Source organism: Salmo trutta, chromosome 2 (assembly GCF_901001165.1).
Source record: "Salmo trutta chromosome 2, fSalTru1.1, whole genome shotgun sequence".
In the NCBI taxonomy this organism is placed as follows: Eukaryota; Metazoa; Chordata; class Actinopteri; order Salmoniformes; family Salmonidae; genus Salmo; species Salmo trutta.
Window position 1 is genome coordinate 53229255 of NC_042958.1, and position 27858 is coordinate 53257112.

Sequence of the window (27858 nt, forward strand, 5' to 3'; positions counted from 1 at the left end):
TACAAGCCTTTCAACCAATCGGCAATAAAACCAGCAGGATGTGTAATCATTACTCTAGACACATGCAAAACGCAACGGAAACGAGCGTTTATATTGGACAGGTTCAGTTAATAGGGCGGGACCTAACCGAATCTGTCCAATAGAAACGCTGGTTGTCGTTGCGAAACAGAACGTTTCGTAACATGAGTAATGATTACATCCCACTGTTGCCTCTGACGTTTTATCACGCTACTGCTCTTGTGACTTATTCCTCTTTCGTCGGCCAACCAAGAATAATACAGTATTCTAATTCTACACAGAAGTTGTCCGGGTAAGTTTTTAGATATGGACACATTGTAGCTATCGTAAAATAAGATTTTTGGGGATATAGGCTATTTGATAGCTGATAAAAATGTTTGCGTTTTCCATATATCACCAACGTGTATATATAGGCTTGTATGGCAATAGTTTAGAAGTTGTCAGTGACTGAGTGCAGATCACAGTGTGGAATGAATGTCAACAATGGCCTACTGAATGAAGCCTTTGTCTGACTACTCATCCTGAATTTCATTCCGCTGCTCTATGATCGCTCCATACATTCATCATGGAGAAGAAACGCTAGTTTGACCGGAGCGATCCGGCTACGGAAGCCTTGCCTACTCCTATTCAACGTATGCTGTAGGTTAGGTCGAATTAACCGTTTCCTTTGTAAAGGCTAGAGATTTAAACTTTCACTTACTCATGATAATCCTGGTGTTATATCTACTCTATTCCCAAGCGTATCTTAAGCTCTTCACAACAACTCATTAAAATGCATTTTTTGCTCTATTGACTGCAAAGGCAACCTTATAATCAAGTTTGTTGTATTCTAACTAATCGGCTATGAGACTCAATAATTTTTATTTATTATTTTACCTTTATTTAACTAGGCAAGTCAGTTAAGAACAAATTCTTATTTACAATGACGGCCTAGGACCAGTGGGTTAACTGCCTTGTTCAGGGGCAGAACGACAGATTTTTACCTTGTCAGCTCGGGGATTCGATCTTGCAACCTTTCGGTTACTAGGCTACCTGCCGCCCCAAATAGCTCAATGTCAAAATCTGGACCAACTCATAGCAATATTTATAGAATTCATCTATTTAGTGATAATTCTTGCCACAATCCCCAAAATCTTTTGATATTACACAAACATATGGCTAACTTTGAACTTGTATCAAATGCAAAAACACTATCAAGCCATATCTCATGGCGAAGAGAAGAAAAGGCAGCTGAATAGCATCTGTGAAATCCGAAGAGTAGCAAGTAGAGACAGCAACATTTGGATTGCAATCATCTCGCTTAACCAGAGCTAAAATCTTGCATTATTATGTTTGACGAGAGATTAGCATTGCAATGATACGTTTAATGTATTAAGTGCCCTTTGACCATATTAATATTTCCAGGTGTGTGCTGCTGCATAGGTCTTGACCTAATGTGGTCAGAAAATGTCTTTTTCATTTTTTAGAGGTTTATAACACATGTATTATGTTTTTCAGAGTGAAGATGATGTGGGTTCTACTTTTAGTGGCATTCCTGAACACTGGAGCGCTCCAGTGTCAGAGATCCTCGCTGAAAGACAGTAAAAGACTGGACCCAGAGGTCAACATGAACATTGTGAGTTAGATCAAATCAATAACAGAAGCTGTGTTCTCGTAAACAAAGTGGCCAAATACTGACAAATAGTATTTATCCAAACAGTTTTTTTCAGACAGCCTTCAAATACACTATTGGACTTCATGGTTCATAGAGCTCATTAACAATTCATAGAACTAGGCAATCTTCTGGGCCACACAAACAAATAGTCATGGTGGTTACCTCATGTGGGGAGTACTGTTTTAGCCCACATTCTGCCCTTTGTACCCCATATATCTCATGAGTTATTTCAAGGAATGTCATAACATGTAGTTGGGCTGTTGCCGTGACTGTTTTACCCGCAATCAGTAGTCATGACTGCAGTCAAATGAGCAACTAGGCTTCTCCAAAACTGCACTCTGATGTCGCTGATGGTCTTTAGTAGCCTACCAGACTTGCTAACAGCCAGTCGCTAATGGCCTGGTACTCAGCGCTCTATTTAAGCAATAAGGCATGGGGGGTTGTGGTATATGGCGTCGTGCCTGGACACAGCCCTTAGCTGTGGTATATTGGCCATATACCACAAACCCCGAGGTGCCTTATTGCTATTATAAACTGGTTACCAATGTAATTAGAGCAGTAAAAATAAATGTTTTGTCATATCCGTGGTATACGGTCTGATATACCATGGCTGTCAGCCAATCGGCATTCAGGGCTCGTACCACCCAGTTTATAATGTCCCTCTAATCACTCTGACATCAATGCAAATGCCATTGAAAATTGAACCAAACACTTCTTCAGAGCCCTGGCATTCAGAGTTTGTATAGAATAGGCTCACCTATAGCAGAGTGAGAGCCAGCTCCTCACAGCTAATTTATGCATGGAATGAAATAAGTGTTCGTATAAATCCATGTTGCATTTCTATAGGCTATGCAATTGCTTGAGAAAACAACAGAGTTTTGATGGCTTGTATTAAAAAGAAGAGGATCCCATCAGCGTTCTATAGGCTAGGCCTACTATATTTATTCCTCAACTTTCCTAATGTTAAGCACATTGCTTCGCTTTGCAACCGGAGTAGCCTACCTGGCTGGCATGTAAGTGAACCGCGGAAAAAGTGGCCTCCTTTCGCTATTCAAGTACCTATGGATGACTTGTTAATTATTATTTCTATTTTTTTCTGTTCCGACAGATGCATGATAATGGCCCATTCAAAACTAATTTCACAAATATATTATGATATGCAAAGACAAGATTAAATTGAGAATAGTCTGAGGTGTGAGAATATTATCACATGAATGATGCCCAGTGTGTGCAGTCTAAGGCAAGAAACAGCAACTTTTTTCCCCCCGACTTTTTCAAATCATAGTGGCATGCGTCATGTAGCCTAGCCCATTGGCCTATATGTTTTGATAAGGTTTGTATCACAACTAAAGTGATGCCCATAGGCCTAGAACCCCTGGAACAGGGTTGGAGAGTCCAAAGCCTACAGAGCCTAGTGAAACGTGTTCTTGTAAGCTCAGTCATTGCACAATTGCATGTGAAAACAGAATTTTGACTGGGCGATATTTAATAGAGGATCCCAGCTTTCTCATGCTGCTATAGTCTATTTATTGCTCAATTCTTAAAAGTAGGCACATAAATTCACTTTACAACTGGTGTAGCCTACCTGCACTAAAATACTGCTTGATTACAGGCCTTTGGTCACTTAGTTCAGTTGTTTTCTTTAAAAACTGCTGGGTTATTGAGGCTGGGTTATTGCTCTATGACCCAGCGGATCAGAAGACTAGAGGTGGAGTTTAGTAGGGCGTGGCTTTCAGATAGTTCGTTTTAGCCACCCATGAGAGTAAATGCCATTCCTGTTCATCTGTTTTGTAGACGGGTTGGTTGTTTAGCTATGAAACCGACGCGTGCGCAACTAAGGGGCAAAACAGACAGGGTTGGCTTAGATTGTTGACAACATGTAAGCTACATTTCCTCTCCAATGTTTATTGAAAACATAAATACATTTGCACAATGAGCACTTGTCTCTCAAATACATTGTTACAGTTGTTGGTTAGCTAGCTAGTGAATTTTAGCCATATTAGCATTGACATGAAATCAGTCAAAACACCTCAAAGCACGACATGTTATCAATAACAAGATGAATCGAGCTGAAATGAGCCACCTATGATTCCCCAAATGGCAGTTTCTTGTCATTCTTGCTAGCAATCTGGCCATCCAGAATCACAACAATACGCCCCATGAAAGCACGTACATCGTATTCATGACATTGTCAGCTAACCCATCTATAGTTATCACATATTGAACATTTACATTTTTGTAGCTTCAATGAGGCTTACAGCAGAGTGTAAATTCCCTAAAAGACTATTTGAATCCCATTGTTGGATACAATAAGGTGTTGTACCTTATTATAAGAAATAATCTTCATGTTATAGAAGAATGTGTAAAATGCAGTAAATTAAAATTTGCAGTATGTTAATTTAACATGATGAACAGGAATGACATTTATGCTCACGGGTGGCCAATAAGATCTGCCTTAAAGCCACACCCCTAATAAGCCACTCCTCCTGAAAACAACTTAAGGATTTCATTAAAAAAGGCCCAGCTGCTAGGTCAACCAAGCATGAGAGTAAAAATGATCCAATTAATGGTTCAATTAACCCATGTTTGTGTAATCACAACCACCCAACATGTTGGGTTATTCACACAACCCAACTGGCTGGGTTAAAATAACCCAACATGTGTTCTGTCCACTATTTAACCGGCATTAGGTTACCAAATAACCCAAATTTGGCTGTTTTTAGCCCATCATTTTTTAGAGTGTTGCATATTTAAAATGTAACCGCTGGAAGCACTTCCTCCATTCGCTTCTTTGAGTGCAAGCTACGGATTACATGTTTTACATTTTTTTGATATCACCTTTATTTAACCAGGTAGGCTAGTTGAGAACAAGTTCTCATTTACAACTGTGACCTGGCCAAGATAAAGCAAAGCAGTGCGACACAAACAACAACACAGAGTTACACATGGAATAAACAAACATGCAGTCATTAATACAATAGAAAAGGTCTAAATACAGTGTGTGCAAATGAGGTAGGATAAGGGAGGTAATGGGGTGCAAAGGAGCAAAATAAATAACAGTATGGGGATGAGGTAGTTGAATGGGCTATTTACAGATGGGCTATGTACAGGTGCAGTGATCTGTGAGCTGCTCTGACAGCTGGTGCTTAAAGTTAGTGAGGGAGATATGAGTCTCTACAGCTTCAGTAGTTTTTGCTGTTCGTTCCAGTCATTGGCAGCAGAGAACTGGAAGGAAAGGCGGCCAAACGAGGAATTGGCTTTGGGGGTGACCAGTGAGATATACCTGCTGGAGCGCGTGCTACGGATGGGTGCTGCTATGATGACCAGTGAGCTGAGATAAGGCGGGGATTTACCTAGTAAAGACTTATAGATGACCTGGAGCCAGTGGGTTTGGCGACGAATATGAAGCGAGGGCCAGCCAACGGTGGGTAGTATATGGGGCTTTGGTGACAAAACGGATGGCAGTGTGATAGACTGCATCCAATTTGCTGAGTAGAGTGTTGGAGGCTATTTTGTAAATGACATCGCCGAAGTCGAGGATCAGTAGGATAGTCAGTTTTACGAGGGTATGTTTGGTAGCATGAGTGAAGGATACTTTGTTGCGAAATAGGAAGCCGATTCTAGATTTAATTTTGGATTGGAGATGCTTAATGTGAGTCTGGAAGGATAGTTTACAGTCTAACCAGACACCTAGGTATTTGTAGTTGTCCACATATTCTAGGTCAGAACCGTCCAGAGTAGTGATGCTGGACGGGCGGGCAAGTGTGGGCAGCGATCGGTTGAAGAGCGTGCATTTAGTTTTACTTGCATTTAAGAGCAGTTGGAGGCCACTGAAGGAGAGTTGTATGGCATTGAAGCTCATCTGGAGGTTAGTTAAGTGTCCAAAAAAGGGCCAGAAGTATACAAAATGGTGTCGTCTGCGTAGAGGTGCATCAGAGAATCACCAGCAGCAAGAGCGACATCATTGATGTATACAGAGAAAAGAGTCACCCTGAGAATTGAACCCTGTGGCACACCATAGAGACTGCCAGAGGTCCGGACAACAGGCCCTCCGATTTGACACACTGAACTCTGTCTGAGAAGTAGTTGGTGAACCAGGCGAGGCAGTCATTTGAGAAACCAAGGCTGTTGAGTGTGCCGATAAGAATGTGGTGATTGACAGAGTTGAAAGCCTTGGCCAGGTCAAAGAATACAGCTGCACAGTATTGTCTCTTATCGATGGCGGTTATGATATCGTTTAGGACCTTGAGCGTGGCTGAGGTGCACCCATGACCAGCTCGGAAACCAGATTGCATAGCGGAGAAGGTACGGTGGGATTCGAAATGGTTGGTGACCTGTTTGTTAACTTGGCTTTCGAAGACCTTAGAAAGGCAGGGTAGGATAGATATAGGTCTGTAGCAGTTTGGGTCTAGAGTGTCTCCCCCTTTGAAGAGGGGGAAGACCGCGGCAGCTTTCCAATCTTTGGGGATCTCACGATATGAAAGAGTAATAGGGGTTGCAACAATTTCGACGGATCATTTTAGAAAGAGAGGGTCCAGATTGTCTAGCCCAGCTGATTTGTAGGGGTCCAGATATGGGGGGGTGCATTCTAAACCAAATGTAATTCCACACATATATTAGTAGGCTCTATTTAAAGACTATATTAAATTGCGAATAGTCTGATGGGTGAGATTATTATAATGTGCTTGACAAATTGTGAATGAGAGAATGTGTGCATGCAGCCTGTGCAAAAAATCTGAGCAGAGCGCATGCCTTTCATGCAATCTTTTATTTTTCTTCTTTCAAATCATCATTAGAGACACATCAATGATGTGGCATCATGCAGCCTTGGAATGTATTAGAAATGAAAACATTTAGCCTAAGGTTTGTATCACAACTAAAGTTTCATAATAGCCCGAAGATGCTGAACGTGTTTACATTAATTAACGGCCAATTACTGTGAGACCGGCAGTTATTTGCATGGGAGTTACCGGCTGACAAAATGTCATGGGAAGTCCCTCTGTCATGTGTTGAACTTCAGCATAGATGTATCTTTAGATAGGACAATATCACAGCCATATGATATACCTAAAGACTGAAGGTTAAGATCTGTCCTAATAAAACAGAAAACGCTATATAAAAACGTGTAAATTGCAGTTTAATATATTTGTCTGTATCCTCTTGCTCCGGTGTTTCTATATAATAATTATAATGCTAATAATTATTATCATTTAATAATAATAATAATAATAATAATAATAATAATAATAATAATAATAATAATAATTTATTATTATTATTAAGGTGTAATAACCCTTGAATTGATCTTGGGTTGTTTGTTGTAAGCTAAAAGAGTTTTGATGGGCATTCATTCACTTTTCAAGAATGGATTTTAAGGGGCAAATGGTGATTCTGTGTGCTTAGTGATATCAGTATCATTTGTGCTCTAGGAGCACATACAGGCATACAGTAGTTAAAATATTTGACATGGCAATCAATCAAATGTGTTCACCACAATTTGTCAGAAAATATATAATGTATGTTTATTCATATATGAGGTATGCCAATGGTAAAATAAACGTGTGGATTTGGGCCTGGTGCATGTCAATGGTTATCCTTAAATCTTTGATAAGCACAGTAACACAATATCATGATCCTGAATCTAGTGTCTAGTTAGTATACAGGATTTGTCATTGGAAACTACAGTCTCAGTGATATAATCCTAATACAATTCCCAGTAGCAATGGTTCTCACATGCTAATGTTTCTTTCTCCCATTGAAAGCCTGCAAGCACATGCCCTCTCAATAGCTCTCCTCACCACATGCAGGTCACGTGACAGGAAATTATTTTCAATACTCCCATTTCCCTATGTAAAACCAGACCCAAATGAGACAGAGCAGAACACCGATTCTCCCCTCCACCCCTGTGCCTCTGATACCTCCTCAGTGTGTGTTGAGCCAGCAGAAGGTTTATCACAGTCCCACAGTCAGTAGAATGTGTAAACTTGCAGCATAGAGGGAGACAGGAAATGGTGGTGGGTATTAATTATGCATGGCTAGATTGCATGGCAGGCCTGGCCGGAACCAACAGGCTCACATGCTTTCTTTTGAAGGTCCAGATTAGCGTATATATTATCTGGGAATGGGCGTGTGGGAGGGAATACAACAGGGGAACAATGGAATTTTTTAGTGACATGATGACTAGTAGAGGCAGCGGAAATAATGTTGTCTGCTTGAATTTTACTGTAATTTCACAGCGAGTAAAGTATGGTAATAGGGCTGTAAAATAAAGTGTTACCATAGAAACCCCTTCTGTCAGAATTCCAAATATGTTTGACTGTTTGTTTTTGTCTTCTCTCTCTCCCACACAGAGTGAGATCATCAGGCATTGGGGCTACCCGACAGAGGAGCACGACGTCGTCACAGAGGACGGCTACATCCTGAGCGTCAACCGGATCCCACACGGTCTGAAGAAAGGTGACGGTATGTATAAAAGAGTTCATGGCCATAGCATGGGGTTAATTCATATGTTCAGTGGCCTTAACTCTTTTAAACACGGAGTAGAGGTCTGCATTGACGTGCACTTTGGAAAGCCAGGGCCTCAAGCCCTGTAATCAGATCCACATATCAAAGACCAACACACACACACAAACACCGTGACTAACATCTGAAGTGCTGATATTTCCCACATTGTCAAACATTAGTACTGAGTCAAGATCCAAAATTGAAGTGGTCTTCAGCATTAGTCACTCTGACAAGAGCGGAGGAGGAGGACTCCATTTCTATATAATGCGATTGCACCGCCCAGCCTACGCCTGACCTTTTGTTGTCAGAAGGTGGCTTGTCCTGTCATCACCAGCTATAATATCACATGCATCCAGTGAGGCTGGCTAGCTGCAAATAGTTCACCTCTATGCTTCAATCATTTTGAGCCCAGACTATGATTGAATTGAATTTCTGTGGCGTTTTTATTTCTTTGGTATTCCTCATAATCCGTCCCTAGCTTGAGCTGTTTCAAATGTAGCTCGGATCATTTTCAACCATCTCATTTATTAGGATTTTGTTCAAATGTATTTACAGTGTATTTTCAATATGTGATGGGAAAAGTAACAGTTACAGTAATAAGGAAGAAATGATTTGCTTTAGTGTGTTAGGAATGCATAATGGTATTACAAGTTTTAGATTTCTTCTTAAGAGCAGTTGTTGTCTTACAAGTTTAGGCGAAAATACCGTGATCCACCGCTTCTGTCAGACAGAGCCACACTCGCTCTCCGGTTCCTACGAATCAGTATTCAGTTTCTCTTGCCTGTGTTGCCGCTATATTTCATTAATAAGCAAAGTGATTGCTAAACCTCACACTAATCTCATTGGGGGAAACCATTCGAGTGCAAAACAAATTCAGATGCTATAAACTATGCTTTTTCCTGAACACAGTGCCTCATATCATTCTGAACAAGAACTCATGTTCTCGACACAGATCTCTCTGTAGGTGAATTTAAGTGCCTTGAGTATTAAATACTGGCCTTGGCTCCGGTCTTGTTTTTACTCCATTGGATTACTTTCCAAAACATGAATTAGTAAATGAACTACTTCAGTTGACCCTCTCCAATGATTTAAAATGCAAATTCAGTTTAGTGTTAATATTGACATTGGTTTGTCATTAGAAATGCTTCATAAACTAGCCAGGGGTTCCACTTGAAAGATACCCCCCAATACATGTGATATGCCAGGGTTGAGCTAGTCTGGGGAGTTAAAAATCTCAATAATATATTCTGATATCCTCTAAATAAGTAAGGAGCCATCATGTTGTTTGTATCTCTTGATGCCTCTCGCTCCATGCTCTATAGTATGTGGCAGCAGCAGCCCATCCAGTCAGGGAGGCAGCAGGGCTCTGTGATAGGCTGGAGATGCATCTCATTTCCTGTTGTCCCACTTCCCCTGCACACACGGGAGAGCGTCTGGATCACTCCAAAGGAACACAGCAGAGCTGGAATTATTTCAGCCCCCAGATGGGGTTTTGTTCTGAAAATCGTGCTAGTTAGAAGAGCTAATGTTAGAAATCTTTGATGTTCAATCTAGGAGAGATACTGTAGATTTGGTATTTTTGCACACAGCTGCATTGTGGCGAAGTGGTTGAGACATATCATTCATAATGTATAACATTTGAACAGATAACACTGTGTTTATGTCTTTGACTATACATTAGACTATTGTTAAAACAAAATCCCTTTTTGTCCCTTTAACCCCTTAGCTATTGTAACAGTGAATGGCAGTGTTTTAATACTAAAATAAAACATAGATACTTAATCAACACACACACCCATTTCACTGTAAGACAACAGTCAGGATTTCCCATCAGCACCCACTACAAAGCATTATGTGTGTCTCTTGGGATCACCTGGGAGTTATGTTAAATCTCTCCAGCAGCATGCTGGAAATTCAAGTAAAGGCAGTCTCGGCAACAGGGTAGGCTAGGGGTCCATTCCCTATATCAATGTTCATTGATAACGTACACAGATTTGCAAGTGTTCTAGCAGGTGCAGTGAAATGCTCCGACAGTGCAATAGAGGGATAGTACCCAATCCTATCGTCTAATGGTCTGTTTATGCCACAGCTCCTGTTTCTGACATATATCTGGGGTTTTTAAAGCTCCCAAAAATGCACTGGGAGAGTGCTGAGCCACAAGGAGAAAGGCTGCCCTGCAGCTGGGATGTACCGTAACTTGGACAGACACGCCCTCTGGTGGTGACAGTCAACACAACACTTGAATTATGAATCGACCAGTTATAGTTAAATCCACTTTCAGTTTATGTATTTTTGGTCATGTTTGAATGTGAATGGATTCTTCAGCCATGTTTGAGACGAATGGATAAATATTACATAACCACTATGTTATGCCTATGATCCTTGCTTTACTTTGCTACAATATTCACCCTATAGCATTATGCTCAATTAAGTCCATTTCTCATCCTCCTAGATCCCAAGCCTGCAGTGTTCCTCCAGCATGGTCTCCTGGCCGCGGGGAGTAACTGGGTGACCAACCTGCCCAACACCAGCCTGGCTTACCTGCTAGCCGACGCTGGCTATGACGTCTGGATCGGCAACAGCAGGGGAAACACCTGGTCCAGGAGACACCTCACACTCAGCCCTGACCACAATGAGTTCTGGCAGTTCAGGTAGCTTCAAAGATTCATTCCACTTATACTGATCCTTGCTTGCGCTTCACGTCATGGCTATGCACCTAGGCCTGGATATACACTCAGTGGCCAGTGTACCAGTTAGGTACACAAAAATGGTTAGCTCCTACAGAGAGTCACGGGGCTGTGGCGCAGTACAACAGCGGTGCGCAGAACGGCATCTCGGAACGCACAACTTGTCTGTCCTTGTCACAGATGGGCTATTGCAGCAGATGACCACACCGGGTTCTACTCCTATCAGCTAAAAACAAGAAGAAGTGGCTCCATTGGGCACCCGATCACCAACACTGGACAATTGAGGAGTGGAAAAACATTGCCTGATCTGACTAATCCCGTTTCCTGTTGCGTCATGCTGATGGCAGATTCAGAATTTGGTGTAAGCAGTATGAGTCCATGGCCCCATCCTGCCTGGTGTCAACAGTACAGGCTGGTGTTGATGGTGTAGGGAATGTTTTCCTAGCACATGTTAGGTCCCTCGAAACCAATTGAACAACGTTTCCACGCCCCGAAGCATTCAGGCTATTCTGGAGGCAAAGTTGGATCTGACCCGGTACTAGACCTAATAAACTGACCATATGAGTGTATATCCCCTGTGCTCACCAACAGAATCACAAGAGGTTCTAGTAGAAACACATGATATTGTATGAAATGTCTATTTAAATAGTCTTATTATGGCATTTACTGAGTTTCTTCTGTTCTTATTCTTCAGTTATGATGAGATGGCAAAGAAGGACCTGCCAGCAGTGGTCAACCACATTCTGAAGACCACAGGCCAGGAGCAGATCTACTATATCGGCCACTCTCAGGGAACCACTATTGGTGAGATGGCTTGATTTTTGGTTATGTGTCATATTACATGAAGCAGAACATTTTTCACCTGTAGTTTGGCACTGGTATCTATTCTACACTATGGTTTACCGTTTTAAACCATTAAATGTTTTTCTGATTGCTTGTCTCTGTCCCCATAGCTTTTGTTGCATTCTCTTCCATGCCTGAGCTGGCAAGCAAAATCAAGATGTTCTTCGGCCTGGCTCCAGTGGCCACTGTGGCTTTCACTGCCAGCCCCATGAGCAAGCTCTCCATCTTCCCCGATTTCCTCATTTGGGTGAGTAGAAAAGGACTTTTTCTTACATTGTATTATGTCACAATTTATTCATACAATACGTCTGACCTGTGGCTTACCTAACTTTGGCGGAAGTTTTTTTTATTTGAACAATCGGTCAGAATCTTTGATTATTTCAATACTGACTAATGCTAATCCATTGTTTGGTTTCTGTATGCTAGGATGTGTTTGGGAAGAAGGACTTCATGCCTCAGAGTGCTCTCATCAAGTGGTTCGCCACCAACGTCTGCAGTAAGAAACCTCTTAGTGAGCTGTGTGGAAACCTCTTCTTCGTCCTCTGTGGCTTCGATGAGCTGAACCTCAACATGGTGCGTCTCCACCGCGCTCACATTTTCATTATCGCTTTAAAAAAAATTCTTGTACAGTATTACTGTTGTAGACTTCCTTAAATCTACTTTCCTCAAGCCAGTTCTATAGGTATGAATGAAGATGGGGGAAGATGTTGATTTCTATATTTATTTGTTTTTGTCCAGACTCGCACACCTGTGTACACCTCCCACTGCCCAGCAGGGACCTCAGTGCAGAACATGATTCACTGGTCTCAGGTAAGAACATACCTGATGAGAACCTATCAAAACACACTGGATCCAATATGATTCAGCTCACTTCTTCAAACCTATACATCCCGCCCCAACCCCTGTTTGTTTAAAACTGTCACGTAGGACTACCCTAGATGGCAACCTATATATGCAGAAAGGCTGGGGTGCAGGCAGCACAGTCTGAATGGAGAATGAGTTTGCTCTTCTGAAACCACGCAGTTCTAATAGCTCCTATACTGTACGAGCCTCCATTTCCTGAGCCCTAGCCGTGGAAGTAAGACGTCCAGTCAAAGAGCAGAGGGATCAGAGCAGACACAGCTTTGGATTAAGTTCACAGCTGCAGTCAGATGTACTCCCCGACTGACTGAGTCTCCCGGGCAGACTTTACTCACAACACCCTGCTCTGATCCCCCTGTCTGGGTGCCTTTGATGTTCCTTTCCCTTTTACACATCTCATATCCTCCCTTACCAATCCCTCTATTCCCCCCATCCTCTCCCCTCCACCCCCCAAGCCTCCGCTCTGTCCTCACTAGGGTTGCTTGGCTACAGGTCATTTACCAAAGTTACTTGAATCTATGGCATCTTTGGTAATTTATACTTGAATAACTTATTTTTTTTATTTTATATATATATAGTATTCATTTTCATATATACTCATTTTCCTAGATATGTGTCCATATTGTCCATGAGTTTCTACTGGATATACTATGGTTCCAGAGAAAATAGCATAAATAATTTTAAAAAGCATCTAATCAACAATAGCATTATTTTTGATTAACTATGCAAATATTCAAACTACAGTTTGGCTCCAAAACATTTACAACAGAGACATATTGACATAGTAAAATAAATACAATTATATAAAAATGTTCCACTTTGTCATTCTTTTTCATTTTAAAATCATGGCCAAACTGATTACAGACATGTGTGATAATCGGAAGTACCCAAAAATACCTTGAAAGTTACAAAAATTCTGGTTGTTTCCAGTTATATACAGTGCATTCGGGAAAGTATTCAGACCCCTTGACTTTTTCCCCATTTCATTATGTTACAGACTTATTCTAAAATGTATTAAATCGTTTTTTTCCATCATCAAACGACACACAATACCCCATGATGACAAAGCAAGATCAGGATTTTTTGTTGTTGTTGTTGCTAATTCATAAAAAAATAAAAAAATGGATCACATTTACATAAGTATTCAGACACTTTACTCAGTACTCAGCACCTTTGGCAGCGATTACAGCCTCGAGTCTTCTTGGGTATGACGCTACAAGCTTGGCACACCTGTATTTGGGGAGTTTCTCCCATTCTCTGCAGATCCTCTCAAGCTCTGCCAGGTTGAATGGGGAGCGTCGCTGCACAGCTATTTTTAGGTCTCTCCAGAGATGTTTGATCGGGTTCAAGTCCAGGCTCTGGCTGGACCACTCAAGGACATTCAGAGACTTGTCCCGAAGCCACTCCTGCGTGGTCTTGGCTGTGTGCTTAGTGTTGTTGTCCTGTTGGAAGGTGAACCTTCACCCCAGTCTGAGGTCCTGAGCGCTCTAGAGCAGGTTTTCATCAAGGATCTCTGTACTTTGCTCCGTTCATCTTTCCCTCGATCCTGACTAGTCTCCCAGTCCCTGCTGCTGAAAAACATCCCCACAGCATGATGCTGCCACCACCATGTATCACCGTAGGGATGGTGCCAGGTTTCCTCCAGATGTGACACGTGGCATTCAGACCAAAGAGTTTAATCTTGGTTTCATCAGACCAGAGAATCTTGTTTCTCATGATCTGAGAGTCTTTAGGTGCCTTTTGGCAAACTTCAAGCAGCCTGTCATGTGCCTTTTACTGAGGAGTGGCTTCCATCTGGGCACTCTACCATAAAGGCCTGATTGGTGGAGTGCTGCAGAGATGGTTGTCCTTCTGGAAGGTTCTCCCATCTCCACAGAGGAACTTTGGAGATCTGTCAGAGTGACCATCGGGTTCTTGGTTACCTCCCTTTCCAAGGCCCTTTCCCCTGGTTGCTCAGTTTGGCTAGGCGGCCAACTCTAGGAAGAGTCTTGGTGGTTCCAAACTTCTTCCATTTAAGAATGATGCAGGCCACTGTGTTCTTGGGGACCTTCAATGCTGCAGAAATGTTTTGGTACCCTTCCCAAGATTTGTGCCTCGACACAATCCTGTCTCAGAGTTCTATGGACAATTCCTTCAACCTCATGGCTTGGTTTTTGCTCTGACATGCACTGTCAACTGTGGGACCTTGTATAGACTTTTTATTTATTTTATTTAACCTTTATTTAACTAGGCAAGTCAGTTGAGAACAAATTCTTATTTACAATGACGGTCTACCCCGGCCAAACCCTAACCCAGACGACGCTGGGCCAATTGTGCGCCGCCCTATGGTACTCCCAATCATGGCCATTTGTGATACAGCCTGGAATCACGCCTTTAGCACTGAGATGCGGTGCCTTAGACCGCTGCGCCACTCGGAAGCCCAGGTGTGCCTTTCCAAATCATGTCCAGTCAATTGAATTTATCACAGGTGGACTCCAATCAAGTTGTAGAAACATCTCAAGGATGATCAATGAAAACAGGATGCACCTGTACTCAATTTCGAGCCTTATAGCAAAGGGTCTGAATACTTACGTAAATAAGGTATTTCTCTTTTTTATTTTTTATTTGCAAACATTTCTAAAAACATGTTTTCGCTTTGTCATGATGGGGTATTGTGTGTCAATTGATGAGGGGAAAAAAATCATTTAATACATTTTAGAATAAGGCTGTAACATAACAAAATGTAGAAAAAGGGAAGGGGTCCGAATACTTTCCGAAGGCACTGTAACTTCCCTTCACAACCCTAGTCCTCACCCATTCAGGATGCATGGCTCGTCTGTTCATCGCTTGCAACAGAGGTTTTCATGGAAACCGTTACATTATGAAGGGGGATATGTCAGAGGAGATTTTCGCTTTTATTTTCATGTTTGCAAATTTAATGTCCCAGATACTTTCTGATGCAGGGGAGTTATTATTTATGTCAAACCGACACTGATTTCACAAGCAACTGAGCAAAAACAGACACTCAGGACATAAATAAATGATCTCAGACGTTGATAAATTATTCCTCAATGTTTCTGTGTCATAAATTATTACTTCACCCTGTTTATGACACAGTTTCACACCCAAGTCAACTATCATCGACATTCCGCTGTGTGAAAAGGAGCGGCACAGACATTCCTGCTGCGCACAGACTTATTGACTTAAACACGCCCATTTCCCCCACTCAACGATTCAGTGTTGTAGAAATGAATGAACCTTGAGTAAAGGTCAATCCCAGATTTACCAAAGACAACTTTAACCTTACTGAAGGTTACCTATTGTTGGACATGGTGCACATGGTACTCTCCCATGGGCAGATTCTGCTTAGACCGATGGATCTGCCGGGACTGAATAGGATCCGTGAGATGACGAGCAGCGTTAGTTAAAAAAAATGTTTGTCACTGGTTATTTGGACGTATCAGGATTGGGTGAAGGTGGTGCTTGAACTGCTTTGCGCTTGTGTCTTTTGCGAGGGTGGAGATTCTGTCAATTTCTAACATGTATGAACACAGAAGTTGATCACGCAGCTGACCAAATTCCGTAAGATTTTACTTCTGGGTTAAGAGATTCTACCTTTACATCCAGGACCACCACGTGTTCAGCTACCTAGAGTCCAAATATTTTTGATGTATATTCTTTTTACAGGCAGTGCATGGTGGAAAGCTGATGGCTTATGACTACGGGAGAGCAGGGAACATGGCTCACTATAACCAGGTAAGGCCAGCTCAGAGCTCATTAGTCTACCACAATACACACACACACACCACTTCACACTGAAGTTGTTTTCCAAAGCTCTCAGAAGCTCCCACCTCTTTCTGAAAGTACCTTCTCTTTACTGCTCCGTATCCACTGTGCCCTTATGGTCAATCGATGCCTTTAGCTGACATCTAGTACATTCTCCCCCCCCCCCCCCTCCAGTCGACCCCCCCGCTGTACAACATCCAGGACATGAAGGTGCCTACAGCCCTGTGGTCCGGAGGTCATGACACCCTGGCTGACCCTAAGGACGTTGCCGTGCTGCTCAACCAGGTCCCCAACCTGGTGTACCACCGCCACATTGAGCACTGGGAACATCTGGACTTCATCTGGGGTCTGGACGCCCCCCAGGAGATGTACAGTGAGATAATCAAACTGATGAGTCAGCAGGACTTGGTGTGAACAGTGGATTGACAGGGAGAAATATGGCCCGTTTTAGCCTCAGCTCTCAGCACACTAGCTGAAGAGACTTTAATACTGTATCTGAAACATATTGGGAGACATGTCGCAGCGCCTGGGTGCGAGTGTGTACACGTTTATGTGTTTGACTATAAGCATGTGTAAAAGCGAGTATTCGCGTGTGTGAGTAAGCCATGCTCTCAAGCAGCAATAATCATTTACCTCTAAATTGGGATGGTGAGGAAAACAAGCTGTGAGATTAGGATTCAGTGTTGTGAGGAATCCTCTATTTTGTGATTTTACTACCACAGTCCTCTTTCAGAACACTTGAATGGATTTTAGATGTCTTTAAAACAAAATAATTTAACCTTTAACTAGGTAAGTCAGTTAAGAACTAATTATTATTTACAATGGTAACCCACTGTTCCCCAGTAGGCTAACGGCCTTGTTCAGGGGCAGAACGACAGATGTTTACCGTGTCAGCTTGGGGATTCGATCCAGCAACTTTTCGGTGACTGGCCCAACTCTCTAACCACTAGGCTACCTGCAGGTTATGAATGTAGCTTAAGTCATTGGTACATTATCATGAGAAAGGTCCAGGGTCCAGTTCAACATACAGTACCTCTCTCTACAGAACTTGCACTTTTCAAACTGTCATCACCAGGACTTTATTGCGGTGTTGTGTTGGTTAATGTTGCTGTGCCTTTTTTAATCAAACACATTCAATTTGGGTTTACCTGTCCCTACTGATACTTGTCATTTTGTTACAGAGATGAAGTATTTTTATTGGATCTTAGGTAAGGAAGGGAGCCGACCAAAGAATGACTGATGTGTTTGTTCATTCATTTTCTACTTCCGTTGTGTTAGAACACTTATGTATGCTGCTTTTTAATGTATCCAACTACTCAATAAAAATGTATTCAATCTGTTGTACAACTCAATTTATTGAAAACATTTATTGAAAAGTGCTTAAGAAACTGAGTATCTACTCATAGAATGCTTTAATCTGTAACAATGTTTAAATTCACTTACTCCTATGTACAATATGAAAACCAGGAACTCATCTGTTTCTAATTTACATTCATTTTGCTAAATATTTTGAGACGCATAGTATAAATTAATGTCATATTTCAAGGAGGTTCAACCATTAGACTAAAAACTATTTATTGGCCATTGATATTGGTGTGAACTTTAACGAATGGTTGCTAGACAGCCGAGGCCAAAGTGTCGAGTACGAACCATAGATTGTATACATATGAATAGAGATCCTTCCTCCGTCAGACAAAAGACGCCTGACGAGAAGGTGATGTTGCCATGGTGAAAAATTCCCCATCGTCTGCAACTCTCCCTTCAGTCAGGCTTTTTCAGCATTGTAACAATCTTCTTGAACTGCAGTCTCCTTGCTATATCCAGTGGGGTCTCATCCTCCTAAAGGACAGGATAATACATTATATTACCGCCAAAGCTTAATGAAATAGTAGCATAAAATGTCCTCTTATGCTTTGTCAGAGGCGTCGAGCAGGTTAGAGAAGAGATTAATAAGCTTACCATAATGCACTTTGCAAAAAGTGACCTCATACCTACTTTGTTTTTAATAGAAATGTCTGCCTTTTTCTCCAGTAACAGTGGAACGAGTCTGTGACTCTTCCTCTGACAGACATAGTGAAGACCCGTGTTTCCCTGCTGAAATACACAGTGAACACAAAGGTCAAATAAGTCACACAGAATGATCAGTAGCTCATTCTAATTTTACAACTATATACTTAATCTCAGTACTCACATAGTCCACAGCGTCAACCTCCACTTTAGTGTTCAAAACCAGATTCATTAGTTTCACATTCTTCCTTTGCTTGTCTTCCTGTTGAAAGGAGGAAGGTTTATACCACAGTGACCAACAACAACACTTTCCCATTGCTCTTACAGTGTAGTTGGTGTGGCTGGTCTGGGAGCCTTGACTGATGAGGAGAGACTTAAGACTTTGCACCACTGTATTCTAAGGTCAGCGTTTCAAAGTATATCCTACCAGAATGAGGTATCCAATCAACAGAATTGGCATGAGGATAGCGATCATCAGGTAATCCAAGAAGGAGAAGGTCCTCTTTGCAGCATAGTGCAAACATGTCCTCTGTTTCTACAGGCAGACAGGGAGAGAGAGCATGGATCAGTGCTACACATTTCACAAGACGCCCAGTTTTGGCAGGCTCCTCATTGATAACACTAACATATTTCTGTATTGTTTATATAATTGCATCACCTAGTTGAGGAACATTCTCATTTCCATTGTAGATTCCTACAAACAGTGAAGTAAAGGTCACACTTGGTCTGATTGTATCCTTTTTACCTAATATTTACATATAAATGACAGTGACATAGTAAATAATAACTACTGTTTGTGTATTTGGTAGTCATAGAAACAAGCATAAATAAAAGTTACACAACTACTGTCCAAATGTCTCAGAACTGCATTTCCACTACCTTGTTTCTTATAGCTACATCTGCCTTTAGGTCCAAAAGGTACTTGACCATTTGGATGTTTCCACATCTGCAGGCAGCTATGATTGGTGTATCGCCAGATTCCTCATCTTGAACATTTAAAGTCTTGGCATCCTCTTTTAGAATGTGGTACACCTTTTGAAGGTCGTTATCGTAGGCAGCTTGGCAAATGGGCTGCGGAAATAAGCAAATGGTAGCATGTAAAGTAACTTCATAAACCAGTTCATGCATTTGTAGGCTGTTGATTCGTCTTGATTTCACACCTGGGTCAAGGCTTTATTGAAGGATAAACAGACCAACAATGAAACAATGCCAACATCAGATAGGGTAAGTGAGCCTACTGCTGTACTGAGAAGGAGCCCTTCTGTAGCCAGTGGCAGATAAGATGAGCAGCAAAACAGGTCATTCCTGTCTCACTTCAGTTATAACTGTGAGACAACCGGCCAGCCCCTCCTTAGGTCACATCCTTAAAAAACACAGATGACACCTGAGAGCGGTCAAATACAGGTCACCTCCGCTTTCTGTCCGATGGCTAGTGAAATATCATAGCCTATATGGGTATGGCCAACACCGCCCTTTAACAAGACAATACATCTGTGGCAGACCCCAAGTTACAGGGGTGCAACTTTCACACGACCCTCCCAAATAGTGAAATTGCATTTTTGTCCCCCCCTCCCAGTTGTATCATTGCCTGTGATACAAAAAGCGGCATCAGTGTGCTTTAGGACCATGCAAATGCCTCAGAGCGGTCGGCTAGGCTGTTTGGTGGTTTCAGCCAACTAGATTTAGGGTTGCGTGGACACCACAGAGCGTGCGAACAGAGGCAGCTGTTGTCTATGTGTGTTATGCTTTTTCTCTGAGTTGTAAAAGCAAGTAGAACAGAAAATGACTACTTTTTATTTAACTGATGTAGCTGCCAAGGTAACTGCTGTTTGACTTAACAGAAAAAAAAGAAAAAATATCCCAGTGCTGAGCTAGTAGTGTAACTGACATGTAACATGAGCTAATGTTAGATCCCCTCTCGACTCAAGTTCTATCTTAAGTGAATGAACAAGCTAGCTAGCTAGTAACTAGCTACCACAGCCAGTTCAGCTCTAGCCTCTAGCTATCTGTCAGGTAGCACTATGTAACAGTTGTTGTGTGTATGGAAATGTTTTGTAGCTTTTGTTTTGTCCCCTTTCCACAGAAGTAAATTAACTTGGCTCGTTTTCGCCAGTTGATGTACCATAGAGCTAGCCAAAAGTTGGCTAACATTATATATTATTTTTATCCTCAATCACAGTCAGTATAGCAATGTAACATTATTGGTCTGTCAGTTTTACTACATAATTCTCTACTTTTCATGCTGACACGGTATAAACAGCTCTACAGGCTTCAGTGTCATGGTGGACACTCAGTAGAAAACACTTTGCTCATCATGTCTTAGCACGATTAGATGGTGACAGCAGGGTCAGACAGCCAGGGAAGACCAGTCTACCGAGCTCAGGTGAATTTTACAGATGCAACACTTTATTCTCTCGGTGCAGCAAACACTGGACAAGCCAGAAGCATCAAAGATTGAAATGATTTTAAGGCCATCTGACAAACCTCAAGTTGATTTACAAACTGTACCTAGGGTTGATAGAGGCTTTTCCCGATAACACTTAACATGTAAAACAAAAATACGAGGAAGACCTGGTAGAACCTATTGATGATGATGATGAATGGATACAGATTTGATTTAATGCTCAGTCATGTTCATATAATCTCAGACATAAATTACTGCAGTTTAAGGCCATCCATAGAACATACTATATGCAAGTGAAACTGAATATCACGCATTCAGAAATGTAAGTCCTCTGCTGGAGGTGTAAAACACCTTTGCTTGGAAATGTTGATACGGGAGACTTATCAGAAGAAACTGTGTAACCTAGCATTTATAGCAGCTAAGAAATGCATTTCCATTCATTCGAAGGTTGGTTATCCTCCCACAATGTCACAATGGATGACAGTAATGTCAAGTTATATATCAATAGATTTGATTTATTTCCAGATTAAGGGTATACTGTGCAACTTTCATACAGTTTGGATTTCTTATATGGAATACTGTGCGACAAAAGGAGTCTGTATTGAAAACATGCCCACGTCAGGGGAGATACCCATTTAGGCAATCCCTGCTGGGCTGCTCAGTCCTGGCAATGGGGGTCTGTTGGTTGTCACTCTGGCCTTGGCCTAACACACCTGAAACCAATAATGAATGTTTCACTAAGATCCTAAAGCTGAGTGGGGTGTGTTGGGTTGGTGGACCCATACAGGCAGGACGGAGCTCTACAGTACCATTAGGCCTATGATATGAATTACAGTGCCCTCTGTAATTATTGAGACAGTGAAGCATTGTTTCTTCTTATGGCTCTATACTCCAAAAGTTTGGATTTTAAGTCAAACAATGACTATGAAGTTATCGTGCAGACTGTCAGCTTCCATTTGAGTGTAATTTCATCCATATTGGGTGAACCGTTCTGAAATTACAGCACTTTTTGTGCATAGTCCCCCATTTTAGGGGCGCAAAAGTATTGGGACAAATTCACTTCTATGTGTATTAAAGTAGTAAAAAGTTAAGTATTTGGTCTCACATTCATAGCATGCAATGACTACATCAAGGTTGTGACTCTACACATTTTTTGGAAGCATTTGCTGTTTGTTTTGGTTGTGTTTCAGATTATTTTGTGCCCAATTGAAATGAATGGTAAATAATGTATTGTGTCATTTTGGAGTAACTTTTATTGTAAATAAGAATATAATATGTTTCTAAATACTTCTATATTAATGTGGATGCTAACATGATTACAGCTAATCACAAATGAACTGTGAAAAATGATGAGTGAGAAAGTTACAGACGCAAAAACATCATAACACCAAGACATGCTAACATCGCACCACTACACTAATAAAATAGCTTAGTATTTTTCAAGGGGTATGATATTTGTGTGTCTATAATTTTCTCACTCATCATTATTCACAATTCCTTCAGGATTATACATAATCATGGTAGCATCCACATTCATATAGAAGTGTTTAGAAATAGATATTGTTATTTACAATAAAAGTGAATGCAGGAAATGATGAGTCTTTCTTGTATTATGAAAAGTGTTTTGACTTATTTCCTTTTCCTTCCTCTCCAAAAGTTGTGTAAGTGTAGGCTGCCATTTATCGTGTTCTACATACAATTCATTATGTAAGTACATGATGTGTTATGTTTGTTAATTATAATTTAGCAGTGACTTTATTAAGTAAACCAGGCTAGTCGGCTATATGACGCAACGACTGCACCCATCTGCGATTCCCGACGTCTGCTTTTCACTGGAATGTGGTTTGCTCGAAATTAACTGATTTTGTGATTGTTTTCTTTCACCCTTTTACTCGAGACACCGATACAGTTGCCCGAATAGTCCTTCAAATATCATAAAGACTAGGATCCCTGTTCCTGGAGAGTTACCACCATGTAGGTTTTCATTCCAACCCCAATTTAGCGCACCCGATTCTAATAATTAGCTGGTTTACAAAATGAGCCAGGTTAGTGACAATTTGGGTTGGAGTGAAAACCTCCAGGAGGGTAGAGCTCCAGGAACAGAGAACCCTGGGCTACAGGTAGTGCTACTCAGCTGCGGGAAATTGCGTTTACCTGGATACACCTAGCAATCCATATGCTGCACTGCATAGGGGCATCCTACTAAAACTTTCTCAGAGACTAAACACACAGACTAAAAGAAACGTGCCCATTAAACGTCTGTAAATGACAGCTCACCTCTGAATACACTATCCCCATGTCGCCTCTTCTTCAGTGACAAAATACTTTCCCCGGTGAAATAAAACACCTGACTTTTATTTTTTAGAAGCCAGTCAAGTAAAATGTCTTCAGAGGTAGGCTAATATTTCCACAGCCGATGTATTCATTTTTCAGTTACGCACCTATCAGATTCATCATGCTAGTAACACCATTACTGTAGGGTGTGGCTTGTTTGAGTCATTACCTTAGAACCTCACTTTGCTCATTTTAACAAGAACAGGCAACAATTGTGGGTAAGCACTTTGTGCAAAGCCCTAACTGCAGTATACTGTTGTATTTTGGACCAAGTAATTGTAGAATAACTTGTGTAGGCCTACTACTGCTGTTGAACTGCAGTTATACTGCACTGTAACTCCAATTACACGGCAAAATTACTGCCGTAAAAACAACTTATTTTGGAAGCAGTATTTGCAGCATACTGCACTCTTTTTTTCGTAAGGTATGGCGCAACAACACGGGTGTGCAAGGCGAAGGGTTCACTAGAATAGAGCTGTCTGATAAATCTGCGCAGCATTTTTTACACATGATCCTAAGCGTGTTTGGATGTCAATTGCTTAATTAACTCAGGAACCACTCCTGTGTGGAAGCACCTATTTTCAATATACTGTATCCCTCATTCATTCAACTGGTTCCATTATTTTGGCATTTAGGATTTTCATTTGTAGCATTATGTGGTGATTTCCATCTATCCACGTTGCAGAGATCAGCACAGCAGGGCCGCAGGGAAACGTGTGGCAAGCTGGAATTTGCCCCAGCACCTTTGGTTCAGTTGAAGAAGAGATATTGACACAAAAGTGTTGAAAAGGAGGGACAAAGTACTGTTGTTTAGACTGCTTTGCCTCATGCTATGTCAACTCGTGCACAATTAATCTGATCAGCTATAGCCTACCGATAACAACCACAGCTGCAGGTAGCCTAGAGAAACCATATGAGCTCTGACCCCCTCTGGCCATGGGAAACGAAGCGGTAACGTCATGTATTCATAGCCTAAGCTATGTACTGCATTTATAGCCTAAAATAGGCCTATTTATTTGTGTTAAGAGACCATGTGAATGTGATCAAATGTTGTTTATGTTCAAAACTTCGGGTGGCTAGGCTGTCTAGACCTTATCAATCCAAAATGATTGACTGGAATTAATAAATCAACACAATAGTGATGACAATGTATAAGTCACTTTTTAAATACAAAGGCCTACACAGGTGATATACATACGTCTATATACATAATATATGTCTAGCTAGTTTTTGTATGCGTCAAACCTCTCACCGGGGACCCCTAGATGTTTTACAATTTTGTTTTAGCCCTGAACTAGTTCACCTGATTCACCTTATCAAGTGCTTATCAGTGGCCCCCACATTTTTTTCAAAAATTTAAATGCATGTTATTTTGGCATTAATGTGTCACATATCTGTTTGCAAACAATGTAAAAAATAATATAGAATTTAGTTAATAAAGCCGCATACAAACATGGTCCCTTTTTTGTTTTCTTGAGTAAGGCAGCTCCAAAATGCAGGTGTTTCAGCCTAGCTCAGTGCTTTCTGTGGTGGTGGGGCAAGTCAGCAGAAAACACGGGGCGGTGCGCCGTGATTGGCTCAGTGTTCTGTCACTCATGGGGACACTACGTCACCGCCAAGTCTAAGGGTAGAGCTCGAAAATTCAAGCCCCTTGGGTACTGCCATAGAGTTACATTAGAAGTGCCCATCCAAGAAGACTCAAGGTCATTGGCCACAGATAAAACGTCAAATCACGTTATATCTACAGTAGCTTTGATTGGGCTGATCATGTCAACATCATACTTTCAAAATCTTAGCAGTCATCATGAATCGAATCGACAATCTACTGGCAAATCCTTTTAAATCCCTGTCATATGAAGGGAAATAATGAAGAGAAAGTGTAGATAAAACATATCGGTGCTCATCGGCTATTGGACATAAACATTACACCACAACTTGTACATCACAAATTCAACAATGAGTGGTTTGGAAGGAATCAGTGGCTAACTGAAAGCATTACAAAGCAATCAGCCTGCTATTCAGTGGAGTGGCTGTGTGGTTCCAAGTCTAAGATTAAGGGTCTCTTTTCCTTGTTTAAAATTATAAACATTCAACATTGATCATGCTGTCAATGAAGCTCAAAACAACCGTTAACTCGGAACTGCAAAATCGGACTTTAGTGAGTTCAAGACAACTGGGACCTCGGGAAAAATGATCTATGACTGGGAAAATACGTTTTGAACTTTCATCCAACTCAGAATTGTAAATCCGGAACTCAGGCCTCTTTCTAGAGCTATGGCCTGAATATCACTGACATCATCATGATTCAACCTTTTTTCCCCCCAAGTTACCAGTTGTCTTGAAAGCACCATAAATCCAGGGAATGGCAGACTGTGATGACAGTTTGACAAAATTTGCCCACAAAGGACTGCCGTGCCACCTTCCTGTTCAAGTGAGCACAGCACAACAAGGTGAGTCCAAAAATGTCTTATATGCTTCTGCATAAATTATGTAATATGCCAGGGACATATGTATACTGTAGACAAGAATGTAATACTAAGTGTACGTTGTGTAGTAAGCTGTTAGTAGCCCATGTGAAACACCCTAATAATTTGGTCTATTTTCACCTCTTAATTTCGCCTACTGTTCTGACTTGGTGGTGCACATGCAGCCTATAACCTGTTTTTGAGAAATGTAATGATCGAATATTGTAAGAGCTTTCATTGTCTGCTTATCCTCTCTAGGGTATGTGGGACGAAATCGTCCCACCTACTCAACAGCCAGTGGAATCCCGTGGCGCGTTATTCAAATACCTTAGAAATGCTATTACTTAAATTTCTCAAACATATGACTATTTTACACCATTTTAAAGACAAGACTCTCGTTAATCTAACCACACTATCCGATTTCAAAAAGGCTTTATAACGAAAGCAAAACATTATTATGTCAGCAGAGTACCCAGCCAGAAATAATCAGACACCCATTTTTCAAGCTAGCATATAATGTCACATAAACCCAAACCACAGCTAAATGCAGCACTAACCTTTGATGATCTTCATCAGATGACACTTCTAGGACATTATGTTATACAATACATGCATGTTTTGTTCAATCAAGTTCATATTTATATCAAAAAACAGGTTTTTACATTAGCATGTGACGTTCAGAACTAGCATACCCACCGCAAACTTCCGGTGAATTTACTAAATTACTCACGATAAACGTTCACAAAAAACATAACAATTATTTAAAGAATTATAGATACAGAACTCCTTTATGCAATCGCTATGTCCGATTTTAAAATAGCTTTTCGGCAAAAGCATATTTTGCAATATTCTGAGTAGATAGCCCAGCCATCACGGGCTAGCTAATTTGACACCCACCAAGTTTGGCCCTCACCAAACTCCGATTTACTATTAGAAAAATGTGATTACCTTTGCTGTTCTTCGTCAGAATGCACTCCCAGGACTGCTACTTCAATAACAAATGTTGGTTTGGTTCAAAATAATCCATAGTTATGTTCAAATATCCTCTGTTTTGTTCGTGCGTTCAAGACACTATCCGAAGGGTGACGAAGGGTGACGCGCCCGACGCGTTTCGTGACAAAAAAATTCTAAATATTCCATTACCGTACTTCGAAGCATGTCAACCGCTGTTTAAAATCAATTTTATGCGATTTTTCTCATAAAAAAGAGATAATATTCCGACCGGGAAACCCTGTTTACGTTCAAAGACAAGAAAAAACAAGAAAAAAAACAAAAAAACAAGAAAATAAAAACATGGTGTCGCCTCGTGCACGCGCCTCAGTCTCATTGTTCTCTGATCGACCATTATCCAAATGCTCTAGTGTTTTTCAGCCAGGGCCTGCAAAGACATCATTCAGCCTTTTGCCGCCTTCTGAGAGCCTATGGGAGCCGTAGGAAGTGTCACGTTACAGCAGAGATCCTCAGTTTTCAATAAAGAGAGTGTAGAAGCCCAAGAAATGGTCAGAGAGGGCGCTTCCTGTAAGGAATCTTCTCAGGTTTTTGCCTGCCATATGAGTTCTGTTATACTCACAGACACCATTCAAACAGTGTTAGAAACTTTTGGGTGTTTTCTATCCAAAGCCAATAATTATATGCATATTCTAGTTTCTGGGCAGTAGTAATAACCAGATTAAATCGGGTACGTTTTTTATCCGGCCGTGCAAATACTGCCCCCTACCCTAGAGAGGTTATATGCCCCCTTTATATATCCTACGGTTCTGACTTGGTGTACAGGGAGAACACTAAGAACGGCCCATGTTCTGAATTTCAAAAGTGCTCAACAAATAGTTATACGTTCGTCCTAGCTCGCTCATTAATGTCTTAATCGAAATTACGGATTGCCTCTTATCCGCATTTGGTCACCATATGACTTAGTTTGTACATCTCAATTGTCATTAGAAACCACATTTGTTTAAGAAAGTCAGCCATTACAGCTATGTTTTTTTTAAAGGCAGTAAATGAGGCTGAATGAACTGTTTCGCTGCCAGACAAGACTCCGCTGATAGCCAGGTGTAGCAGTGGTAAGGTGTTGGGACTGCTGTTGGGACAGCTTTATGTAGGCCCTAACAGTTTGTGGGCACCATTTGTCACCGTTATAGTGCAATTCATATGTTGTTTTAGTGTTGTGTTGTGGCTTTGCTGGCATGCATCCCACTTTTTTTGTTTGTTTGCCCCACGAAGATGTACATACTAATATCGCATCTGGGCTGATTATTAGTTGACAAGTTGAATCAGGTGTGTTCGTTCTGGAATAGATAAAATACATTAACCCCCCCC

The 27858-nt window shown here is 41.2% G+C and overlaps 2 protein-coding genes across 4 annotated transcripts; one reads left to right on the plus strand and one right to left on the minus strand.

Moving 5' to 3' along the window:
- The first annotated feature begins 198 nt into the window (after positions 1-198).
- LOC115157138 (lysosomal acid lipase/cholesteryl ester hydrolase) lies at positions 199-17672 on the plus strand. 2 transcript variants are annotated; one of them, XM_029705124.1, is made up of 10 exons: positions 199-310; positions 1516-1633; positions 8023-8134; positions 10629-10827; positions 11558-11667; positions 11817-11953; positions 12133-12279; positions 12445-12516; positions 16234-16302; positions 16507-17672. In XM_029705124.1, the coding sequence occupies exons 2-10, from the start codon at positions 1523-1525 to the stop codon at positions 16744-16746; spliced, it is 1197 nt and encodes a 398-aa protein (XP_029560984.1). In that variant the 5' UTR covers positions 199-310; positions 1516-1522; the 3' UTR covers positions 16747-17672. The 2 variants fall into 2 exon arrangements, with proteins under 2 accessions (XP_029560984.1, XP_029560991.1); XM_029705131.1 differs by having other exon boundaries at positions 8023-8128.
- Positions 17670-23212, minus strand: ankrd22 (ankyrin repeat domain 22). Of its 2 annotated transcripts, none has more exons than XM_029705154.1 (6): positions 23021-23212; positions 19219-19410; positions 18767-18874; positions 18524-18601; positions 18324-18426; positions 17670-18171 (listed from the first exon to the last, which is right to left on the minus strand). In XM_029705154.1, the coding sequence occupies exons 1-6, from the start codon at positions 23039-23041 to the stop codon at positions 18164-18166; spliced, it is 510 nt and encodes a 169-aa protein (XP_029561014.1). In that variant the 5' UTR covers positions 23042-23212; the 3' UTR covers positions 17670-18163. The 2 variants fall into 2 exon arrangements, with proteins under 2 accessions (XP_029561014.1, XP_029561005.1); XM_029705145.1 differs by having other exon boundaries at positions 18328-18426; positions 23021-23210.
- Between the last annotated feature and the right edge of the window lie 4646 nt (positions 23213-27858).

Coding starts and splice junctions, on each gene's coding strand:
- LOC115157138 (XM_029705124.1), top strand. CDS start 1,523: ATGATGTGGGTTCTACTTTTAGTGGCATTCCTGAACACTGGAGCGCTC. Junction 10,828..11,557: donor AATGAGTTCTGGCAGTTCAG/GTAGCTTCAAAG, acceptor CTTATTCTTCAG/TTATGATGAGATGGCAAAGA. Junction 11,668..11,816: donor CTCTCAGGGAACCACTATTG/GTGAGATGGCTT, acceptor CTGTCCCCATAG/CTTTTGTTGCATTCTCTTCC.
- ankrd22 (XM_029705145.1), bottom strand. CDS start 23,041: ATGGGGATAGTGTATTCAGAG. Junction 18,875..19,218: donor ATGTAGCTATAAGAAACAAG/GTAGTGGAAATG, acceptor GTCTGCCTGTAG/AAACAGAGGACATGTTTGCA. Junction 18,427..18,523: donor AGGTTGACGCTGTGGACTAT/GTGAGTACTGAG, acceptor TGTGTATTTCAG/CAGGGAAACACGGGTCTTCA.